Raw genomic sequence first — 22,385 nt, forward strand, 5'->3', positions numbered from 1 at the left:
AATATTGGAACCAATTAATACCACTTGTTTCTACCCAAAATACGACAGCAGAAGAAAAAAAAAAAAGTTTTTGTTTCAGTATCAGTAGATGTGGACTGCCTCCACTGCATCTCTAGCAACTCTAAGGAATGTAGGAGTAGTGCCAGACATCAGTTTCCATTCTCATAAAGCACAGCAACAGTTATGGCTTGTTTCCACGCATTCAAATTAGTTACATTTCATTGTACATTTTAAGCATTCCTGGAAAGGTTTGTGAATGAGAAGTGCATTGAGTGTTAATACATGCACAGAAACCACATCTGGCTCAGGACAGTCCTTGCCCTGCCAGGAGGTGGAGTATGGAAGAGTACTGAGAGAGATCATGCCTACTACACAGGTCAGTCATTTGCTGCTGGCCACAGTAGATCTGATTCCGGATTAGATGAACACAATAAGGCCAATTTAACATTTTGATAAAAGAAATTCTGCCCTGGAAAACCTGCCAATGTAGAATGACAAATGTAGGTGATCCTTTCAATACAAGTTAGAGTCAGAAATGTACTTTTATAGCTCCTGACTGCTTTTTGATGACAATTCATGAGTGAGAACAAGAAAGCTTTCACAGTGTGACCCAGATGATTAGTTCTCTTAAAGCTTCTGATTAACAAAACGTTCTTATATGGAACACGTGACTGTAGAATTTTAAAGATGCCAAAGAAACAAAAAAGATTTCTGATTCCATGTCACTTAGACTCTTCTGAAGAAATGTTCTCTGTGAAAAACATAAACATGGCCACCAAAAAGTATATTCAGTCTTGTACCTTGTTCTCAACAGGATTCAGAGGGAAGCAGCAAGTGGGATGCAAGCATGCAGCTGTATATCCCCACAATTTTCTCCTATACTCATGCTATTAGTGGCTCCAGAAGTTTCTCTGGCTAGAAACAGTGTCTCTGACTTTACTACTTGTTAATTTTTTCTTTCAGTGAATTACTGTAGTTGTTTTCTCGGCTCATTTATACTTCCAAAATCTACATCTAGTAGCAGACTTCCACATCTCACCTACATGTGCCTAGAAGCAGCTCTTCTGGTTTGCTCTGAAACCCTCATCTATGAGTATTATTTAGGCACTGGAAGAGACAGCTTTCAGTGTATAATAATTTTCATTAGGACCATTAACATGATTGGATATTTGTCCTTGGAAATGCTGCACAGAAACAATCTGGGACTGAATTCTGCAAGAGTTATTACAGGAAACAACAGAAATGCATCACTAGAAATATATCCCCTTTAAGAAATTTACTTAAGCATCTCTTCATGCAATTCAGGATTTTTAAAATGGATTAAGGTAACTAGAAGAAAACTAAAACCCTAAAGAAATGTTGAAATGCTACCAGTAATGCTTAGAAAATGGCCTTTTGTTTGTTTGTAAGACAAGAACAAAATGTAATATGCAAGAAGGAATAAGCCTCTAACAACAGCATGGATTTGCTCAGAATTTCGCAGAAGTTCATTAACATAGCACATATGTATAAAACAAAAACACTCAAATGCACTAACCCTGCATTAGATTTACTAATCTGGAGCCAATTCACATTAGGAGCTGTAGAAGCAGCACTTCAGGAACACAGAATTTACCACTTGTGAGGGAGCATCAGATCCATCTACTAGGGTCAGCCATTCCTGCAGCATGGAATTGCTCTGCCCAAACTGTCTCCCCAAAACAGCAATCTGAAGTGATATTCAACTGTAACACTGCTGATACATTAAAATAAGTTTAAAAAATCCATAAAATCTATGTGGAAACATATATGGTAACAGTGATGAATTAATTGGATGTGATAGGAAGTTTTAGTCACTTCTCCTCACTTTTAGAATGTTTTTGAAAATACTTTAAAATATATATTTTTAATTTGTATATAATGTAAATGGTAAAATGCCTTATACAAGTGTTTTGGTGATCTATTTAAATTGAATGAAAATATAATTAATAGTTTTAGTATCACTCAGTGATAACTTCTCAAATTCTAGATTGAGATTTTCAATCTTTTTTTCCCCAAACATCACTTTACATATATATGTGTGTATAAATATTTACACATAACATAAAAGGACCCATTTCCTGCTACAGTGCAGTCAAGAGAACAGAGTAGGTCCAGTATCTTTTAAAGGTACTTAACTGTAAATAGCTACCCGCACCCTCCCTCTAGTAAATCACTATTCTGGTTTACTAGAATACTAAAAACAAATTTTATTGGAATTTGTGGAGCTAAATTTCGTATTAGGCTTTAATAATTTCCACATTAGATATTTTAAAATCTTCTTCTAAAATTGTCTGTATGTATATATAGAGAAAAACTTCCACTAAGAAACTACAAATGGAAACTTCTACAATTAGTGTGCAATTGCTTTATATGTATTGGCTAGGAAGTAATTGTGCACTGTCCTAAATTATAAAAGCTTTCACAAACACCAAACAATCAAATGTGAGATTCATGTAGTTGAATCATATTCCCATCTTCTCCCTTAATTTAACCATGCTGCCCTCCTGTGGATCTCAGGATATGTATAATGCAGTGGCTCAGACTATGGAAGTCCAGCTCACATTCATCCCTGCTACCTGCTACCTGTGACTGACCTGAACAGGAAAGAAAATGCAACTCTGAAACCATAAAAAAAGAGGTTAAATTAAACTTCAGGGCAAAGACCGTAAAACTTGTATTTGAGATAGTTTTAAAATGAGTATTTTAAATAAATATAAAGCCTTATTATTCCACAGATCATGGATTTATGGGAACACAGAGTCATACATATTAATAGTACACTTACTCTCAAATTAGGGGCAGAACATTCATTGCATAATGACGAGTTACTTAATCTGTTGAAGTGCCAATGCAATTGAACACATACATTATAAACATTATCCAACAACTCAGAAGGCATGGAAACAATTTGCGAAAGTATCAGAATTTGAGAAACAGAAAATGTGTGAAACTGGTGAAACTATTTTTTTTCTGTTATGGAGATACCAAAAACATCTTGAGGAATTACTGAGTCAAAAATATATCACGTCTTCAAAAGCGTTAAAAAATGGTTTTGAGTAGAAGAATCTGAAATTAAGGAGAAGTATAATAAATTATTAAAAGAAATTGTCTCATGCAGAAATCATTTCAGATCAACTGCATTTCCATAACATCATCTTAAAATTATCTCTGTTATCACTTAACTTGAAATTAATGTTACGCACTAAAACATTTATAGAATTTCAGCTCATGTCTGCTCTGTTAGAATTATCAGCTTTGTTAAATCATGGATTTCAAACAGATTGGTACGGAATAGATACCAAAACCACAGAAGTACAACAGCTGGAGTGACACAACGCTGCTGTTTTTCTTCTAGAACTGAATTTCTAAATGCTGACAAATTATACTTAAAGACTTAATGATAAAGAATGCTTAAAAATGCACTTCTCTTTCCAAAGAAATACTAAAATTTCTAAAAACTACAAAGGTAGAGTGCTGTTTTCTGTTTTTAAAATCTAATGCTATGAAGTAAACACTTTCTTTTTAGAACCCTTTTAGTCTTTTTGTCTTTAACTTAGGAATAAAACTGTGAAAAGTGAAATCCTAAATTGTAAATCAAGCCATTCCATGCCAAAATATTTTATACATTATTGAAAAGACTGTGAAATAAATAAAAGTCTTGGGAAAGCAGAAAAAAAATAATAATTGCTTTGTACAAGACAGTATAGTCACATGCTATTTTGTTCCAATTAGCAAAGCTGCTAATATGCCATGTCAATAAAAAAACAATTGACCTAAGTAGTGGGGCTAATTAAATGAAATAAGATAATTAAATGCTTCTCAAGATATAATAAAAAATTATGGCTGAAAGTGTTCCATAATGTTGTCTTTTTGTTTCCCTATTATCTGCTTTTCTGCAGAATTATAGCCAGTGTATCTATATGCATAAAAGACAGATAGCACCCAGATGTTAACGTGTTGGTGGCAGGAATCAGGTGTTCAATTAAAATTTATTGAGTGTGCAAGAAAAAAACCCAAGCCTTCCATTAAGCAGAATACATACAGCTCAATTAAAAATGAATGCAGCATTTGAGATTAAATTGCACACTCATATTCAATAACAGCAATAAAATTCTACTTGACATATGATTACTTTCTTAACTTAATCATACAATACTAATCTAGGAATTGGTGTTTTCTGTTTTAAAGAGGATCCATTCCTTCTCAGTATACAAAATAAAGGAAAAGCTTCATTTATGCAAAATATTGGTTCCCTCTCTCTCTTTTTTTTTTTTAATCAATGAAAGAAAAGCAACCATAATATTTTTAGAGATCTTATTCTAGCACATATCCTCGGCTAATGGTAATATTTGTTATATTTAATCCTAGTCTAGGTTGTGTTGTTTGCATAACAAGCCCAATTTTGTTTGAATGCATTCTTTATTCAGAATTTGTTTCTAAATGGCTTGACTGAAAGATCCTTAAAATGACATCTTGTGACCCTGTAAAATGGTATCTCTTAGCAGCCTACAGCCCTTAACCTATGAGGAATAATTTCATTGTCTAAGTGCAATGGAATTCAGTTTGCTCTTTGAAGCTAAGACCTGGGAGCAGATGAAAAGGGTGAGAGGGCCACAAACATTCAGTTTTAGAAGAGACACTGGATAGGTATGAGGAGAGCACTTCCTCAGGTAGAGTTCTCCATGCCAGTACTAGTACAAACTTCACTAAATTTTGTATTTGCTTCTACTTGGTCAATGGCATTGGGCATTCCACTTAGAATTTTTAACTTCAAATGATATAAAATTTAAGTGAGCTTAAAGTCTCAGAGTTCAAAATCACAAATGGAGGAACTGTTGATAAAAATAGTAACTTCTAAGCCACTGATTTGCTGAACAACAGCTACTAGTTCTGTATTTATGGTTCTGTTCACTTCTCTCACCAGAATCATAAAGCTTTTCAATTTTGGAATAAACTTTGAAGAGAAGCAGATGGCAGTTTTGGCAATCTTCTAACATTACCAGAGGAGCTCTCCATCTGGTAAAGGAAGAGAAGTTGCACTGACCCCAGTGGAGACTGAGCAGTGGAAGTCATACCTACCAAAACACTTCCCCTGCCAATTTGTCCCCAGTTTACTCCATAAAAGAAACATGCAAAGATAAACTGACTGGTCTTTTCTGACTCTTTCTCCAAGGGCAAGCCATACACAACATTTAACATAGCACTTCACATGCATTTTTCACTTACCTCTTCTCTTATCATTTATGCATGAAGTGGAAAAAATAATCCTATACATTACAAAAAGACAAAGCACACAAAATCTAATTTAGGATGGGATGAAATTAAAACATGTTTGTGACAGTAAGTATGCTAAAAGATTCTTTGTAGGGTGAACTCTATGTCGTTATTGAAATGAAAAGCTGTGGAGTGTGCTAATTGTGCCAAACCCATGAAGCACTGCTGCCTTCATGGAAACCACCAGCCTTCCAAGGGGCTGCCACCATGCTGCTAACCCAGGGGTGTGAGATGGGCTCAGGGACCCTGACAAAATGGTATGGTGTGGAACTGCCAACCCATCTGTATTGACGTTTAACAGGATGTGGGCCATTCAAAGGGAGCTGTCTGTGATGAATGTACTATTTGGGCAAAACATCAGGAGTGCAGGGCCATGGGGACTCTGTTACTGGGTCAGAATCAAATGCAATACTGTAATAATTGAAATCATACTACTGTAGTGAAATAAACACATTAACATTGAATATGTAAAAAAGTTACCTCTGTCTTTAAACCTTATGTATCCTGCTACAAAATTGCAAGTAAAAACCTTATTAGCCACATACATATGCACATTTACACATAGTCCTGCCCATACAGAATAGGGCATTAAGAATTAAAATCCACCCTCAGACAGTATAGCAAAATTAACCTTGTGGTATCCAATTCAGTAACTGAGCAGAGAGAATTAGATTGGTTACATTTTAAATTAATTTTGCAGTCCTAAGTGCCTTTGATTTTGTGAGGGTTTATATTCCATAAGACAAAAATTAGGTGAATGCTAGCTTCGTGCAAGTAACAGATGGACAATGCAAGTGACAGAAGGACATAACACACGCAGGTGGTGTGCCCCCATCCTCACAGTTAATAGTACTGGCACTCTCCGTAGAGAAATAATGCCAGGCCATGACAGACCATATGTAATGTCAGTGTATGTCATGTGGAAATAACTCTTTCTTAAATTTTATATCACAGAGTAGTGTCTGATACAAAGAAGTAAGTCAGATCACCTGACAGGAAAGGTTAATAAAAAACAGCATCTCTCACCTGACTGATACATGTGCTATGCTGATTTGTAGAATAATAGAGCAATAAATAATAATCTAAAACAATTATTTCAATGATATTTGTTCCTGCATTCTGGGAAAATAATTATATTGCTCATATAACTATGTGCAGTGATAATGTTGCAAATATGTTATGTCAGTTATATCTTCATTACTACAGACTCATGAATGGAAGAGAAGTTTCCAGACAACTTTCAAAAGGAATTTAAATGGAAGAAAAAAAGCTAAAACTTATAATACAAAATAAATACATAATCTCAAATACATAATATATTCTACAACATATAATTCTGGAATAGGTTATTAAACAGGGATATTAGAGAGCAATTTCATTCTAAAGTTACTGTCAGCAATATTTTGAATGTATTTACAACATAGTATTTTTTTTTCTCAAGTTTTAATCAAACCAAAACGTCAGAATTTGTTCTGAATGATACTCCTCCAAAGCCGTGGGAACTCTGTAATGACAGCATAAATGACTTTAAGCTAAGGAAGTCAATCTGAAAATTCCAGTCAGACCAGTCTCTTAATTAGAGTGAAGCTACTGGGAAGTTCCCACCAGTCTGAACTTCTTACTGCAAATTTTAGATTCTCAATTAGATTCTACAAAATGCTCAATTAGATTCTACAAAATTTTAGATTCTCAATTCCTCACCTACAATTTCATGAACCTATGATCTATTTTCAGATAAATATTAGATCATCATTTGGCCTTCTAAGTTACCACCAGCTTTGTTATTTTTAAAGAAAATTCTGAAGCTGTGAGTAGAGCACTTCCAATAAAGGAATCAGTATGGATTTTATTCTTAATATTTTTAAAAATTCAATGAAGCAAACATTTACAAGCATGAAAACTATGGTTTTACAGGAACATATATTTCATGTATTTTCAGGATCGAACCTTTGCTTGTTCAGCAGCAGTATCTCAGCTAGGAAGAACTTCAACCTTTCAGCCTCTTCCATGCCTGAGAAGATGCAGACTGTGAGGATGGACACTGACAGGATGGGCAGCTGTGCAGACACCTCCTTGACATGGGCATCAATGGAAGCTGTTGCCCAGTTCTGACAACTACATTTAGGAACTTTAATTAATTACCTAAACAAAAGAGGATGCATCCACACTGGTAACTTAGTTTGAATATGGACTGTGCTTTTGAAGGTGATATCTCCATTGACCCTGCTGCAGCACATGGTCCACAGTAAAGAATAGATTCTGTGCTTGGGAACTGGATTCCTCTCACAGGAAATGAAGCCAGAAGCAGTGCTCAGTCAGTGCACCTCATATATACCAGCCACTAACGGACAGTCAGTTCAGGACAACACCAGGCAGAGGCTGGAGTAAATCCCTAGAAATGCATACAAGGTGGATATCAGGTCCTCAGCAACCACCAAGTCACTTTACAAATGTGTGAGGGCACACATCACCTTTGGCTCCCTCTGTAGCCAAGAGGCACATCACACACCATTCAGGTCTTAAGAGATTTCCATCTTTGTACTGGGTAGCATAACTTTGGTAGCCATCAGCAGCTAAAAATCTTTCATAGGTGCCACAGTTAGACAAGTGATGCTGCAGTGCAACTCATCACCATCTTTATGGTCTGAAGTGACCTCTTCCCTAACATGATAAACGAAGAACTGCTGCCAAGGCTTATTCTTCATTTCTGTTTTCTCACATATACACACAAAGTCCAGGAAGTTTAGACTGGGGGAAGATTTAAAGTTGAGAAATGCAGACAAGAATTTGATTATATAGACCAAAAAAGTCTACCTAGAAGTTGTATGGTTCACTGAGATGGTTGGTCATTGGTTCTGAGATCTCACATGGTAAGCCTGAAACATTGGCATTACAAGTTGGCATTTGGTCTGGGTACACCAGAAAGGTAAACCACAAGAGACAAGCCAGGCCCAAAGAATAAGAGTTTAGGACCCAGAGAGCCTGAGACATAACTGCATCAAAGAAAGCTGAGGAGAACATGGTACAAAGAAACAACACAGAGGAAACGAACCTCTGCCAATACGACCAGCTCACTCCAATTGATTATTCTTCAGTGCTGAATAAGGACTTTAGCAGTAATGAACCAAAGGAGGATTTGACACACAGGCAGTACTGATTATGGGAATTTTCCATACCTAACCATAACCTTCACATATTAAATCATAGTGAAGGCAGGGAGATAGAACAGGTCTTGTTAAAACCACCATCTAAAGCCAAAAGATGTACAACTGAATTTGCATAATTTTGTTCACCAGAGAGCTGAAGAAAATTCATCTTCATATTCTCAGGAGCAACTAGCTTTACAGAGAAATATATAAGAAAAATGAACACCCTATACAAATAGTTGTAATGATGTTTTAATGGAAGAGTAGAATCATGATTTAAATATTAGTTCTTAAATATGTTCTTAATTCTTTAACTTCATGTTTTTTAAAGTTATGAGAAAAAAAAAATAAGGAAAAAAAAAGTATACTTTCATGTTTTTAACTGTTAACCTTGCTTAACCCATAGATCTTTTTCATGTAAAGTATGTTGTGATTAAGCTAAGTGAGTTTGGATCTAAATTTATATCTCAGCTTTTACAAATATTTCAGATTAATTACTATGGAATGAATGAAGAATGACACCTTAATTAGTAATGCTTCTCTTGGCAATTAGGATTCTCTTGGCTTCTCTTAGCAATTAAAGTGGCAGTGGCATATCATTAAGGTCTTCAAGATTCCCCATGCCTCCTCAGAAGCAATTACTGTGGGAAGCACTGAAAATCAGGCTCATAGCTATAATCTGTTCTCTAAGGATCTAGCAGCAGGATAAACATTTTTGCTTCTTCCTTCCATAGTAATTTTGCATTAACCCATCATCATTATCCAATCAATCACTAATGTAATTTTAATGTGTCATTTTTCATGAAGTTCAATTTTCCTTTTTAAAAAGTAACTGATTACAGTCAATTGATTTTGCAGAATTGTGCAATATTAAAATCACTTTAAAAGAAGACAGTTAACACATTAGCACTTTTCTTTTTTTCACAGCAAAATGCTAGTATTCATTTAACACAATAAAAATTCTAGCATTTAGCAAAATTTAAAGTAGCATAACAGAAAATATTGCTTTGAGGCACCATGGAATAATAATAGCAAGGCATCCATACATCCATAAAAGTGAATTAAAATCAGGCCATTCCATCTTGCTGTTATAACAAATGCAGGAAATTGTTACCTTAATATATACATGAATAAATGGCCTTATGAATATCAAAATGAGGATGAGTTTGTCAGAATTTAGCAAGAAACAGAAGATAATTATAGCTACATGAATGACATTTTTGACTAAAACAAACAAACAAAAAAATCTAATCCATTGCTGTTACATTCATAAATTAAAATTGCTTATTGATTATGGGTCAACATTTGACTAATATTCTTGTTGAACTGTAAGTCATTGCTTTATTTCTTTTAATTTTGTTTCTGTTCTCATTTTCCAAGGCCTCTCTGATTTTTTTTCTGAAAATTTCAGAATATTTCAGCTGTTCAAATCTTCTCTCTGTAGTTCATTTTCTGCCAGATCTATTTAAGATACACAGTTGCTGTTCAAAAATAATTGTAATAAAGTCAAACCTGCGTTTACTTATAAAAATTTAGAGGAAGAAATCACAGAACTTTAGATTTAACAACACCTGAAACAGAGACAAAAACAGAATAGATAACATCCTTAAGACAGCATTGCCTGTGGTTGGATCACATCAACAGGAGCTCAGATGCTGAGTGAAAACAACAATGTATTTCTAGTTTTCATGCTTCTGAAAAGGATAGTAATATGACCATAATGAACCTGTTTGTGTGGTCAGCCCAAAATAAAGCTTTGAGAGCAGGCATCATGCTATGCTTATTAACTGAGTGTTAACTGGATATTAATATTGTTGTCAGAGAGCTACTCACATTTATCCATTACCATTCTGGTAGGACAGAATTGGCAAGGGTTTTAAAGAGACCATCTATCCAGTGCCAATGGAATGTCCCATTTTAATTTCCCATGTTGTATCTTGCAGAAGACAATGATCTCTGATAACAGACACAAAAGCTTGTGCGTGATGAGGTTCTTTCCGCTTACTATAGTCCAGAAGACCTTTAACCTGTGTTCTTGTGAGGATCACCCAAAGGTGATCTTTGGTTAAGGTTTAAAAGGTTTCGTTAAAGGTTTGGTTAAAAAAGGTTAAGGCAGAGCCACAGATCTCTCATATCAGGGCATATTCAAGTTGCTAGTATGGGCCAATTTTCTTGTTTAGGGACTGCTAGACTGGCAATATGTACCAAGAATCTTCTAAGTGAGCTTACTATTTCTTGTGGTACAAAGATAACATGGGAACAGGTAGTGACCACATAAAATAGTAGTAAAGTTTTCCTGCACCTTCCGCTTAGCAAAAACTTCATGCTCTAAAGGGAGCATGGTAAACTCAACTGTTAATTTGTGATTGGCACAGCTGCAGTTGATTTATTACCATCAATAATTTACACTACCATTTTGAAACTTTTTATTTAAAATGACAGAAACAATCATTCAAAGAGACATATGCTTTTATTAACCATAACAGTCAAGCATTCAGATCATATCAAAAGAATTAATGCAAACCAATGGAACTAACTTCTTTTAGAAAGTTAAAAATTATGCCATAAGCCAGAGACTAGTATGCTCACAGAAAGGGCATGATTACCTGTGGAGCTCCCTAGTGAGTCTCAGTCCTTTAGCTGGACATTCCATGTGCCAAAAGTTCTTGAAACACTTGGGTTTACTCTGAGCTGGATACATGAGTCTGTCTTGAAGAAAGGGATATTCGTACATTCGTGTTTCATGGTCTTGGATCTTTGGAGTCAGCAACTGTCTCAGAATTACTGTTGAGAAGAAATGTAATTTCCTCTTCCTAAGTATTAGTAAAAAGCTCGTGTTGTTTAAAAATAATTGTGTAACATTACAGATCAGTAATGCTACTTCTTTCCAAATGGAGGTAATCAGCAATAAATTTCACACTACTACATTTTACATCTCCCAAATTACTCTGCTGTTCCCAGCCAGAATGCTTTTCAGTTACTGACAGATCCTTCTTGCAGGATCATTTCTTCTGTAGAAAACACATGCTCTACACAGACAAATATGTGGTGCTGCTTGTTAGTTGACACTTTGGCATACCTTGATGTAAAAATCAGAGCAGCCATTTCTGAATATGAAGCAGTATTTGCTGTGCTGTATGCTCCTGTTGCTGCTCACATTTTGTACTGGTATCACTTTTTCTCTTCAACAGTCAACTGTGTTTGAAATTTGACCAAAGCCACCTTCTTCAGCTATACAACACTTCTTCTCTAAGAGGTACTGAGTAAGGCACAGGCAGTACTGCAGTTTCCTTCAGCACCACAGAACTACATACAGGTACAGCACTTGTCTTGATTAGCCCTAAAAGATAACAGTCTGGCTAGGTCTGATTGAATATGGATTGGAACATGATGCTTTGCACTCCATTCCTTTTCTCTCTTCTGTGCCAATGAAACCTAACTGAAACTCTGATACTTACTTATGCCCTCCTGTCGAAGACATACTGAAATCTTCCTTTATGCAGTGTCTCAAAGGTCCCCTGTATATGACAACCAAACATGAGGTGACATTGCACATGCATCAAGTCTGAGCTATGAGCCAACTAAGTCAAAAGCAAGTAACCAAGCTGGCGACCCCAGCAGTTCTTCAGCACTGGTGCTAGCATTGCACTCTCAGACAGTTCAGACAGGGTGGAGAGCAGGCCAGTTAAAATTTTGCATGCATCTGCCCTTTTACACACACACACTCACACGTCTCCTTCATTTTATGCACCATGACATGTAAGACTGATGGTACTGGTCATCTTGTTGTAAAAGATAATGCCACCAGACCCCATTCTGACTTCCTCAAATGGTCATATCTGAAATATTTTGTTTAGATTAAAAAAAAACTCTATCTCACTTTTGCTTGATGTGTCTTCACTAGCAAAGACCCTTTAGATATGCCTAATTTTGTTCATCTTCCTTATTATTGACATACTCATTAGTGTTTAAAAACCCGTTGGAACCATGAGTACATGAGAAAGAGGTTCTTAGGACAACTTAAGCACTAATTTTGAGGCCAACCACAAACAAACAAAAACACTATCCCATTTGCCAGCAATAGGAGAGACAAGAAAAGCTTGTCTTTTGGAATTGCTTGAAACTGCTAGAGAGTGAATAATTTTGGCCTAGACCCAGATGACTTGGATACACACTTGATTCTGTGATAGGATTCTCTTGTAGCAGACTGGTAGCAATACCTTCCATTTTCATATAAAATTTGTATAGGAATTATGGGTCATCTCACAACACTGGAAGGCTTGACACCGCAAATGGCAATGGGCAATCCCTCTCAAGTGTCTGTAGACAGATCTAACTCCTAAATATATTTGAGACTAATTAGGGAGTAATTCTAACAGAAATTGTAATAGAAATTATAAGGAACATTGATATTCTCCCCTCATATTTCTTACAGATCAACAGTTCTTCTGGTAAGAAAATGCTTTGAACAAAACTGCAGGTGTTAAAAAATATAGATCAAGCATCTGTGCTCCCAAATGGAACAACCTGTACATGTTGGAGGACATCAGAATCCCTAAACTACCCCTGGTACAAACAAAAAGTCCTCACAGGGATTAATTGAAATTCCAACATATTTCACTTAAAATATTCATTTTATTTCATTAATTTTCATAAGAGCATGTACATAGACACTACGTTATTTAGAGATCAATATTTATAGCTAGTAGGAAATCTCACCAGAAGTGAAGATAGTATTTCTCTGAACCTTGTGGTTACCTGTAGCAAAATTATCTTGCTATCTATGAAAGCAGCTTGAGTTTCACTTAAAATAAGAAGAGATTTAGCTTGTAAAAATCACTTGGGTAGCTACTCATGGTCTGACTTCAATATAGATTTGAGAAACTGAATTAGGCAAAAGAAAAAAGAGGATCAAAGCCTGCCTCTTGCTCTTGTAAACTTTGTTGTCTGATGATCTGTCATTAATTTTAATTTAGTACATAATCTACACTTCTGAATGCAATACATAGAGAGAAGGCTCTGGTGTTTACCTCACTGCTATGTGTTTACCTTCCCCCTCCCCATTTTTTTAAATTTTCCTACTGTCAATACCTTAGCATTCATAAAAAAACCTGTCAAGGCATTCCTCCACATCCAGTGATTTTTGAAAGAACTTGGATTACTCTGACATAGCCTAACTATCTAAATTTGGGGCTGCTATAGTGAGGAAAGGATTCCAAATGTGATGAATAGATTTGTAAAATTCAAACAAGCTCAACAGTTCCTACCATTTTACTTTGCTTATACCTCCCAGTCTTTATGTTCACAAACTGAAAAATAAGCCTTCTGCCAAAGGACAGCGAGAATCCCACTCTTCAAAGCAGCAGCTGAAGTCAGTGCTCTGCTACCCTCTTTTAATCTGGAAGCAAAAGTGTAATAGCAACAAATAGAAAGCTAGATGGTGCTAATATACTGATTTTATGGTTTCAAACAGATGTGCTGCACACAAACTTGGAAAGACAAATCAAATGTTACAGAGAGATACAGAAGAGTTTATGTATGTAGATGAAGAAATGCTATAGTTTGATAAATATCTACTTATCTTTACATTTGATTCATGCAAATACGCTGTGTTGATAAATGAAAAAACAACTGGAACCTCTCAGGCAGGCCTCTCTCCCTTTTATGAGAAAAAAATTTACAATATTCACAAATGAGAAAAACATTTTCACTAACTGTTGAAAAGTAGTGTAGAAAGTTAACTGTTTTTATCTAATGGAAAATAATAACAATTGAATATATCCATGGTACATATTACCATATCATCAAAATTATTAGGAAGGATTTTCTACGATGTTGGACACATACAGTTTTCTAAAACTTTTCTCTTGTTGAAGCGACTGTATGCCTACTGGCTTTAAGAAAAAAATGCTATATGTATGTGTTTGGCTCAGAGAAAGGCCTGAAACCAAGTTTCAAATTCACTATAAGCAGCATAAAGGCCTGTCTGCAACAGAGCTCAAGAGATGCAATTGTATTCCTGTCATCTTTATCTTTAAAAGTAGCCCAGACTTGAAACAGTCTTTTTACTGCGGTCACCTCACATGTTTTTCTGAAATAATGATACTTGAAATAGTTCTCATCTTCAGATCAGCCTTCAAATGATGCAACTTGAAATTATAAAACTAACTCTGTTCCCTGTCCTACCCTTTGCTAGGTGACCATGGAGAAACAGCATATAAGAGCTGGCAACATCCTCATCCTGGCTGACTTCAGTGTCCATACAGCTCTTTATAATTGACTTATAGGCTTGCTAGTAGCTATGACAACACTTTATCCAGGTGACAGTTACATACTACAGCTGTACCCACAGAGGAGCCAGCAGACCCCAGTGCTATCCTCAGCTCTGTCACTGAATTGCCTGTGACCTTGAGTAATTGCTATTCATGCCTGTGCTTCATTTCACTCGTCTGTAAAACAGAGATAATTATACTTGCCTTCCTCTCCAATGAACTCCTCTATCAGTGGGTGAAAAGTGTCATAAAAAAATGAGGGGAAAATTACTTATCTTCTAATTTTGCATCTTGGAAGACTGTTAGCCAGGACATTACTCTAACAGATATTCTTCAGCTCTAAAGCTACAGCAACAGCAGAAGATATGCGTGATTTCAGTCGCATATAGGGGTTATATTTATTGATTATAAATGTTCTAAGAATATTTCAGTCAGTCCTAGGTATACAAGAGGAAAGACTTTTTAAAAGGTTTGCAAATTCATGGTGATCCTTATATTCTTACAATACTTACAATACACCCATACAAATAATAATTTAAAAAAAAAAGGTTTTAAGAGGAAAAAAATCTAAATGATTCCATATAATTTTGGAGTGTAAGTTCAAAAAAGGTTGACAAAATAATTGCTTTCCAAATGAGAGAGAGGGAGAAATTCAAGGCACATAAATAACCAAGTGCTTGCAGAATGTATATTCCATATACAAAAATTTAAGAAATCAAAGGTACAGCCTCACACAGTTCAACAAGCAGAAGTCCTGGACCTGGGTAGGAACAACTCCAGCAACCAGTACCTGCTGGGGGCCACCCAGCTGGAACACAGCTTGCCAGAAAAGGGTCTGGAGGTCCTGGTGAACACCAAGTTGAAGATGAGCCAGCAGTGTGACCTTGCAGCAAAGAAGGCCAGTGGTATCCTAGGCTGCATTAGGCAAAGTGTAGCCAGCAGGTCAAGGGAAGCGATCCTTGCCCTCTATTCAGCACTGGTGAGGCCACACCTGGGGTATTATGTGCAGTTGCTGGCTCCCTAGTCAGAACAAGAGAGGCATAGAGATATTCTAGAGGGTCCAACCAAGGGCCACAAAGATGATTAAGGGACTGCAGCATCTCCTGTGAGAAAAGGCTGAGAGAGCTGGGACTGTTTAGCCTGGAGAAAAGGAGGGTCATGGGGGGATCTCACCAATCTCTATAAATATTTGAAGGGTGGCTGCAAAGAGGATGGAGCCAGGCTCTTTTCAGTGGTGCCCAGTGACAGGACAGGTGGCAATAGTCACAAAGTAAAATACAGGAGGTTTTGTCTGAATGTCAGGAAGCACTTCTTTACTTGACAGTGACTGAACACTGACACAGGTTGCCCAGAGAGGTTGTGGAGTCTCCCTCCTTGGAGATCTTCAAAAGCCACCTGGACATGGTCCCAGGCAACTTGGTGTAGGCGGCCCTGCTTGAGCAGGGCATTGGACCAGATGGCCTCCAGAGGTCCCTTCCAATCTCAGCCACTCTGTGATTCTATGAACAACTCTAAATGCAACATGTCACAACAGAAAGCAGAATTTATAGGGATAAACTTAAATCTTGGAAAAAGTTCTGGAAAAAAAGAAAAATACTGAAATGTTTTACTTCAGAAGTCAAAACTAAATAATACTACTTTATAATATTATCCTGTTTAGGCTGGTCAATTTGTAAGAATTTTACATTATTTTTTATCTCCCTTATAAAATATTATCATTAAACATTACCTATCTTTTTAAATTAAGCTATGTAATAAAATCTCAACATTCCTTTTTTATGTCAAGATTTAAGGCAATAGAATAATACTCTGCAGTAACCACTAGGCTATGCTAACAGACAACTCAACTGACATATACTTTAAAAAATAATGCATGTTTTAAATGCACATGGATATGCAAAGGTACTTCAAAAGAAAATGCATTAGAAGAAGGTATTTACTGTAACCCACATATCTTGAATGGATTAACCTGTCCTCTATGGGTTTTCAACCCTAATTTAATTATGAGTTAAGGACAGGCAAATCAGCCTCCCTGAAGCAAACATTCCCTAACACTGCTATTCTAGATTGGCAGAAATAAACAAGATTTTAGCATTTTATAAAGAAAGTTTATTGTCTGTATTTATTTATTTATTTATTTCCTCTTATGATTTGTTTTAGATTCAAAACTGTAGTGGAAGAAATGGATACAATTCTTTCTATTGTATGATTGTTGGCTTAATATAAAAGATAAATCTCTTGAATATACTCTGCATTTTAGACTAGGGAAAGGTTACTGAAATCTGTGAGAATACGTTAGAAATGATGAGAAAGGAATCTGAAGTATCATGAATTGCCAATACTCAGGACTGTTCTACAATTTCCCATTAATGAGTGACATTTACCTTGTCATTACTCAGAATATTCTAGCAGTGCATGCTTCCCCTTCTAATCTATTGACAGGGTTTAATTAGAAAAGGATTGTTATGTATCCTTCAGGTTGTTTCATACTGTGACAGCCTTTCATGCAAGCATTAAAAGAAATATCTGAAATAAATAGTAAGACACAGTAAGATGCATGAGTAGTCTTTATTTTTGAAGCATATACCTCTTTTTTGCAGATGTACAAATCAACTGCTACTGAGATTCATTATAGTGTTGAATCATAAGAATTGTTATTTCATGCTCTTAGAAAGGTTTCAATTTGTATTGAAAAAAAATGAAACTTTGTATTTTCATTTGAAATATAATTATTTGTTATGACGGAAATTTAAAGAGGGAGCATGATCTGAAGATGCTGCAGTCAAGAATATTGTTTGTGAATTTAAAATATCAATCCAACTACAAGACAGTATAATTTATAAAACTGAATATTCTTGAAGCATAAATGCAAGACAGGTTTTGAAGACTGTCAGTATGTCCCGTGTCAATAAATAAAGTCTGTTTTAAATAGGAGAAACTGTTTCCAAGAAATAAAACTGTAAACCCACAATTAGTTTGGGCCTGTTGGTTTTACTGATCCTGCAGAATTTGAAATATTTAAGCATAGCTCCTATATCTGACAAACGGGTTTCATACTACCTTTTTTTAATTTTTTAAAATCTTGATATAGCATTAGTCTAATAAAATCCCTCTTTCTGAAATTGGCTGTGTGGTAAGATTTTAATTTAATTTTGAATACATTTTGAGATTCCCAGCTGGAAGGCACTACTTAATGCCAACAGCTTGCCTTTTTCTCCAATGAGACAAATAGGAACCTTGTATGTTTGCTTGTTAACTCTGCCACATGGTTAATGCAATTTGTCTAGTTGAAAGATTGGGTGAAGGTAAAACATGAGATGTTTCTGAAAAAGAAGCTGAAGAATTACAATGTAAGGAGGATAATCACACTAACTACATTAAAAGCCTATTATTAAAATACAACTTGCTCAAATGACAAAAGTCCAGAAATATGAATGAACACACCCTTTAATTTTTTCCCTTTTTGTGTACACTGTGACACTGTGCTTAAATATCTGACTACATACTAAATAGGAAAAAGGAAAAACATCCCAGTACTTTTCGCTCTTCAGGATAACAGCAGTTGCCTTCCAGCTCTTCAGCAATTTACTTTCTCCTATGGCCTGTTTCACTGCATGCTATGCAAACACCAATTTATAGCCAGAATCAAGTTATTTGCTTTTCTACCTCATGCAGGCTCACCAGAGAGCTGCAGAGCCTGGCACCACAACAACACTGGCTGGCAGAGCGCAAGCCTCTGCTCCTGTGTGACTGAGGTGGCTGCTGCCTCCCTTCTTCCCTGAGCTCATTCTACCAGTTGCTTTCCAAGGTTTTCCTTCAAGTGTTTATGACAACTTCATAACTAAACTGGATTAATACAACTTTTACCTCTATGTAGATTTATAGCCTAGTTGCCACTGATTTCAGCTGTCTTGTGAATGTTGTGCTCCACTATGAAATCACATTCCAGTTTATCAAACTGAGCACAGGAAATGAGGGACATATCACCAGTTATTACAGTTGGAAAAGCAGACTAGTTTCTCCTTTTAGCACAATTAGGGATAAAAACTAGTCCTTCCAGGCACCCCTCAGCTACCTGCAGCACAAAATATTCCTCTGCCTCCCATAATACTCTCCTTCATTTGCTGTATGTTTTCTAGCCCCTGCATAAATGAGGATTTCTCAGATAAATGAAGAATCAGTCCTGAACATGAATAAATTTAATGTGTGATGAATTGGACAGGAATCTATCTTGAAAACATAGCAAATGTCCACTTAGAACAACCCTTTTACTCACAGAGGAAGTCAAGCAGCAGATAGTGCCTCAGTGATCGCTTTTCCTAACATTAAGGATTCTTGACTTTACACATAAATAATACTTTGAGCAGTTTGGTATTTCCCTCCAGATAAACACCCTCTTCTTCACTCTCACTGCAACTCCAGTGCTTTCATAAAATACTTCATCAACTCTTTCAATGGTCAATAGATGTATTATTAACATTTTATTTAATTTCAAATATATTTATGATGGAGGAGATGGACTTTGCTAGACAAATGTGTAGGTAACAATCTTCATAGCTAATGGCTGTAAGAAAGGGAAACTATGACTGACCTTGAGCATTTTTGGTGGGAAGATGAAAACCAGTTTTTGCCTGGAGAATAGTGACAGCAGTGACCCTACAGTAAAATGAGGAAGTAAACAACTGTGCCAGGAGATTAGTATCCAAAAGCAGCATGAGGAAGTAACCAGAAACAGTAGATGAAAATGATGATTGAGTTAAATCCTTGAAAGTAACATTTTATTGGACAACCCATGTAATGTTCAGAAAAGAAGACTAGGGACCTAAGCTAGTATGGAAAAGCAAATTTTCCAGAGGAAAACCCTCTGAAGACCCCAGAAGAACAGCCACTGGCTGAGCCAATTTCTGTGGAGAAACCTGAAGCACAATGGGAGGAAGCACTGGAGCCTTGTCCTTGTTGCTGGACCCCGGTCAAAAGAGCAGCATGCTATACGCTAATTTTATCTGTGGACAGCATGTGGATCAGCAACCTGTCACCTATTGGAAGCAACGCATGTGAGCACAACCTCCCCAAGGGAGCTGTAAAATGGAGTATACAACCACGCTAGGTCAAGTGCAAGTTAAATGAATCTGTTGCATACTACTTGCTAGTCATGTGGTTCAACTAGTGCTTTGTTAAATGTTACTGCTATACTATTTTCAGTTATTATTGCCCTATTAGTTTCTGTCAATAGAGTAAGCATTTGAATTAAGCAAGGGTTAATCTGTTTCCCTGGCAGAACCACACTCACATTAGTTGGTTGCTGGTCTTAACACCCAGTGAAGAAATCTGATGTGTCGCAGACAGGCAGAAGGAATTAAAGGTATTGAGAGGCACAAATCAATCCTTGCATCCCAGCACTGTGTATGCTTTGTGACAAACTGCTGAAGAACATGGGCAGCACTGTGCCACCTCTGCAGCACTCACTGCTTCAGTTAGTCCAATACTTTACAGCTCTAGAAGACTGAAATGATGCTAATGGACCAAATCCAGGCAAGTATGTGCCACAATTACCAAGCAGGGAAGAGGGAGGGCACTGACAGGAGAGCATCACATTTTAGTGCAGACTAACACTCTTCTCTCCTCCCTAAGCCCTCTTCACTCCTTCCACCTTACTCAGCTTGCTCAATCCTGCCACATGATTCTACTTCCTTTATCCATGTATTTGTAGCCCTACTTCTAGGTCTTCTGATCTCAGTCCCAATCTCTAAGCACAACAGTTTGGGCTGCCCCTCTGGCTCCATGCCTGTTTTCCCCCTGTCCTCCCAACTCCTGGTTACCGACTGCAGGCCACAGTCCACAGGTCTTGTTTTTACAGTCCTGATCAATTCTGCATTTCCCAAAACCAAAATGAGGGCTGAGGTAGGTAAATGGGAAATTTCAGCCTAATTACAGCTTTGCCAAAACTTATGTAAACTGTTTTTTTCTTTTAAGAAAAAAAAAAAAAAAGGAAGAAGAAAGATAGTATCACATATGGGAAATTTTCACAACTACAACAAGCAGAATATTAACAGGGAGAGATTAAAAAGAAGTCTAAATAGTACAGCCATTACTAATTATATATTAACATCTAGAAGAGTTCTCTTTTGAAATATACTTCCACTGAATTCAGAAGAAGTTAGAAAGTTGAAAAAGAGCTCTGGTGATTGCTTTATCACTTTTAGCAAGAGACAGAGCCTTCCTTACTGCAGGCAACATTGCCTGCTTTTGCAGTCGAGATGAGGAATAGTGGTGGCAGTTATGCAGGGGGCTGTTTCTACAAATTTTGCATTGCATATAGTTTCAGTCTTAGAAAAACATCCTTAAACTGGTACACTTACCCAAATGCTTTTCAAGAGAAATACCAGACAGTGGACAGAGGAAGAAAGGGAGAGACGGTGTTGCAAATGCCACTGCACTGAGTGGTATATATCTTATTACAATAGAAAAATGTTAATTTCCTAAGTATCAACTTTATTTTTTTCCAAAGTGCTACAAATTTTAACATTTAAAACCAGTTTCTAACTGATGCTCTACTTTTAGTTTTGCACGTTAGCCAGCTCATCATTTGTCTTTACACCTCACTAAACTTCTGAATTGGACGTTATTCCTGACTATTTCAAACTTTATGTATAAAACAAGGATATAACACAATTTCATACCAGAGCAACTGCTGTATAGATTTATATTGTTTCACAATCTTTGTGTTTTTATCTCTGTAGTGTTAAATACAGTGAATGCACATTGAAGCAAAAAAATAAAATACAGGCAGACAGAAAATGGATACTTACCCACAGTGCTTCATGTGAGGTGGTTTATCCATTCTCACTGCTAGTTTAATTTTCAAGTCATTGTCCTGGCTGTTTTTGGGGACTATCATTTTATGTAGATCAGGTGACTTTGAGCTGTTGGATGTTGGATACAACACTACCTGCAAGTCATAAAATAAACACTTCAGTAAGCTGACAGAAAAAATCTGCTACTCTTTAACATAAATTTCTAAGCAGTTCAGATTCTTGTTGCATCTCCAATCTGAAAGATGACTTAAAAAAAAAAAAAAAAAAAGGTTCATAAATCTAGTAAGCTATTTGATGCAATCCTATTACAATAGAGGAATTTTAAAAATGAACTCACTCATTTATTATTACTTAAAAAAAAATCTTCCATTAGTTCATTCTGATTGAAAAATCTAACAATCTTAAACAAAGAGCAACTGTTAATACCTGAAGATGGTCACGTACAGTTAAACAGGAGCCTAAACTTTCATATTACTCAGTGCCCTACTGGGAACACACAATTGAAACAATATGCTATAGCACTAGTTACCTAGTGACCTAACTAGTGACATTACTTGTGTGAATAAAAGCAAAATATTCTCTTTCTTACTAACATCATTATTGAATCAATAGCATTAATAAAAACCAATTATAGTAAAAATTACAGAAATCAGAGGTTAATCCCAAAGCATCTTTGCTGCAAATGGATTATAATAAATATAAAGCAGTATGTCCAGTTTCCATGCAACCTACAACACAAACATTTTGCTAAACTGACAGTGAAAGAAAAAAAATACTTAACTAAAAGACTAAAATAAATTTATTGATAATTTTACTAATTAAACATTAATTGTAGACTACTATTGGTCACAAACTTA

At 36.1% G+C, this 22,385-nt stretch overlaps 1 protein-coding gene across 4 annotated transcripts in view; it reads right to left on the reverse strand.

Moving 5' to 3' along the window:
- CADPS2 (calcium dependent secretion activator 2) overlaps positions 1 to 22,385 on the reverse strand; it is a 312,175-nt gene that overhangs the window by 131,808 nt on the left and 157,982 nt on the right. For all 4 annotated transcript variants that reach the window (XR_014318177.1, XM_082768101.1, XM_082768100.1 and 1 more), the window contains exon 8: positions 21,523 to 21,662. Coding sequence is in view for 3 of the 4 variants with exons in the window: in XM_082768101.1 (XP_082624227.1) it covers positions 21,523 to 21,662 (140 nt within the window). In the remaining variant the exon portion in view is untranslated. The remainder of the gene's footprint in view (positions 1 to 21,522; positions 21,663 to 22,385) is intronic.

Source organism: Aythya marila (genome assembly GCF_965140915.1).
Source record: "Aythya marila genome assembly, chromosome: 1".
Taxonomy (NCBI): Eukaryota; Metazoa; Chordata; class Aves; order Anseriformes; family Anatidae; genus Aythya; species Aythya marila.